General features: G+C 52.3%; 1 protein-coding gene across 1 annotated transcript; it reads left to right on the top strand.

Annotated features, from left to right (window-relative positions):
• Positions 1 to 887: 887 nt before the first annotated feature.
• Positions 888 to 1796, top strand: LOC109743593 (uncharacterized). Its single transcript, XM_020302688.4, has one exon. It carries the CDS (start codon positions 967 to 969, stop codon positions 1441 to 1443), a length of 477 nt encoding a protein of 158 aa, XP_020158277.1. The 5' UTR covers positions 888 to 966; the 3' UTR covers positions 1444 to 1796.
• The last annotated feature ends 213 nt before the right edge of the window (positions 1797 to 2009 follow it).

Genomic DNA, 2009 nt, shown 5'->3' with positions numbered 1-2009 from the left:
CCCACGCTTCCTTTAGCAAAGGGAGGATCACGTTAGTTAGCATTACATACGTCCAAGCGGAGCAGTGCAAGTGTGGCATGGTACACCTCACTTGATTTGCAGACATGCACGATGCATGTGATTGAGGATACAATAATGACGACAACTAAACGTCGTGACATCAACCGTGAATGTACATCCGAGATATGTGAAAATGACGTGACGTAGCTACTGCGGTAGCTCGCGGGCCTGGGCCGGGTCCCTGATGATCTGGTCGATGATTACGTGAGGACCAGGTGCCCCGCCCATGCACCCACCGACCCACGTCGTCCCAGATATCCCATCTCCCCCATGCATCATTTTTGGCCAGCCGCAGTTTCTCCAGCTAGTACGTACATGTCATCTTGAGTTGATGTTCAGCCCAAAGTGTGCATGCACCTTTGATCTTTTTTTGTTGTTGCAATTCATGCACCTTTGATCTGTTGCAGAGCATCATTCATGACTCAGACGCAGTACGTACGACGTACGTACGTACACACTTTGCGCTAGCACATGCATGATGCATGGTGAACATGTATGTATCGGCCAAACGCATGATTAGCCGACAAGATATGCTCAACATTGGCAGATGCACCACGTAGGGTACGCACGCGACGCTCCTTTATTGTCTGCCGCTTTTCTTTTTCATGGCAGTTGGATCTTCTTTCAGATCCAGTTGTGTATAGTAAGTATTTGTTTGCTTCTGATGCATGTATATATTTTTCCCAAAAAAAAGACAGAGAAGAAGCTGTACACTGCACTGGGAACTGGTTGATGCATGCCTACGCTGCACTGTACAGAGTCGGCCCGGTCCACCGGCCTCACTTCTCCTGTTTATATACCACCCGTCCGGCGAGCGCGATCGCTTGCTCAAACCACCGCCCCGGGCCACCGCTTCCTCCTTCCTGATCCACACACACGAGGCCTTGCTAGCTCCGGCCGTCGACCATGGAGAGAGAGGCAGAGGCGCGCCACCAGCTGCTGCTCCACGGCGTGAGCCTCGACCTGCGTCTCGACACGGCCACGCACCAGCACAGCGGCGCGCGCCCGGCGTCCCCTGCTACTCCCGCGGCGCTCCACAACGCCGGCAGGGAGGCCTTCTCCTGCAACTACTGCCACCGCAAGTTCTTCAGCTCTCAGGCGCTCGGCGGCCACCAGAACGCGCACAAGCTCGAGCGCACCCTCGCCAAGCGCAGCCGCGACGTCCCCTCCCCAGCCTTCGCCACGGCGACTGCTTCCTCTTCCACGGCCGCCCACAGCTGGCTCCACGCCGGCGGCGGGGAGCTCTGGGGGTACTCTGCTTCGGCCCCTGCTCCGGACTCCACGACGATGGCGCCACTGATGCGCATGGGGATGGGCTGGGCTGGCACCGCAGCGGCCGCCGGGGAGGCGGTGCCGGAGATGGACCTGTCGCTCAAGCTCTGAGACGAACTAGTTGAGCGGAGCCAACACTAGATTCCAGAAGCAAATGTGCATGGACAATCGATACGTCTAGCTTGTCAACAAGTACCCCTAGGTAGTAGTACTGATGCTTAATTATTCGCTAGAAGCAAATTGAAAAGTTTGAATTTTAAAGTTTTTAAATAAAGGCCTCCATGGAGCTCGGTCTTCATTTGGCATTTTCGTACGGTTGATTGTTTCAGTTCACCCATCTATATATACTACTCCCTCCGTTCACTTTTGTAAGTCATTTCAGACAGCTTAAAATGGGCTGTTTTGCACATTGTCTGAAATGTTTTCAAGGTCTTATAAAAATGAACAGTGGATTTCCGGATTAATATGCCCCCTTTGGAGTTTGGATTATGTGCAACCTTAACTAGATTGCTGGATAACAAATCGCACAAGCCCTCTGAATTTACTATATCAATCAATCCATCCATCTAAGAAACAACTAATGCTATTATATACTCCTACTTTAGCACTTTAACACTCCAGCCCAGTGCTACTACACCACATATAGAAGTAAGTAGCTTCTTTAGCACCGCACCGCG

Source organism: Aegilops tauschii, chromosome 5, assembly GCF_002575655.3.
Source record: "Aegilops tauschii subsp. strangulata cultivar AL8/78 chromosome 5, Aet v6.0, whole genome shotgun sequence".
Taxonomy (NCBI): Eukaryota; Viridiplantae; Streptophyta; class Magnoliopsida; order Poales; family Poaceae; genus Aegilops; species Aegilops tauschii.
The sequence above is the reverse complement of the archived record's forward strand: the minus strand, read 5'-3'. Positions and strand labels throughout refer to the sequence as shown.

Bases quoted from the DNA above. Each gene is read 5' to 3' on its own strand.
- LOC109743593 (XM_020302688.4), top strand. From the start codon at position 967: ATGGAGAGAGAGGCAGAGGCGCGCCACCAGCTGCTGCTCCACGGCGTG.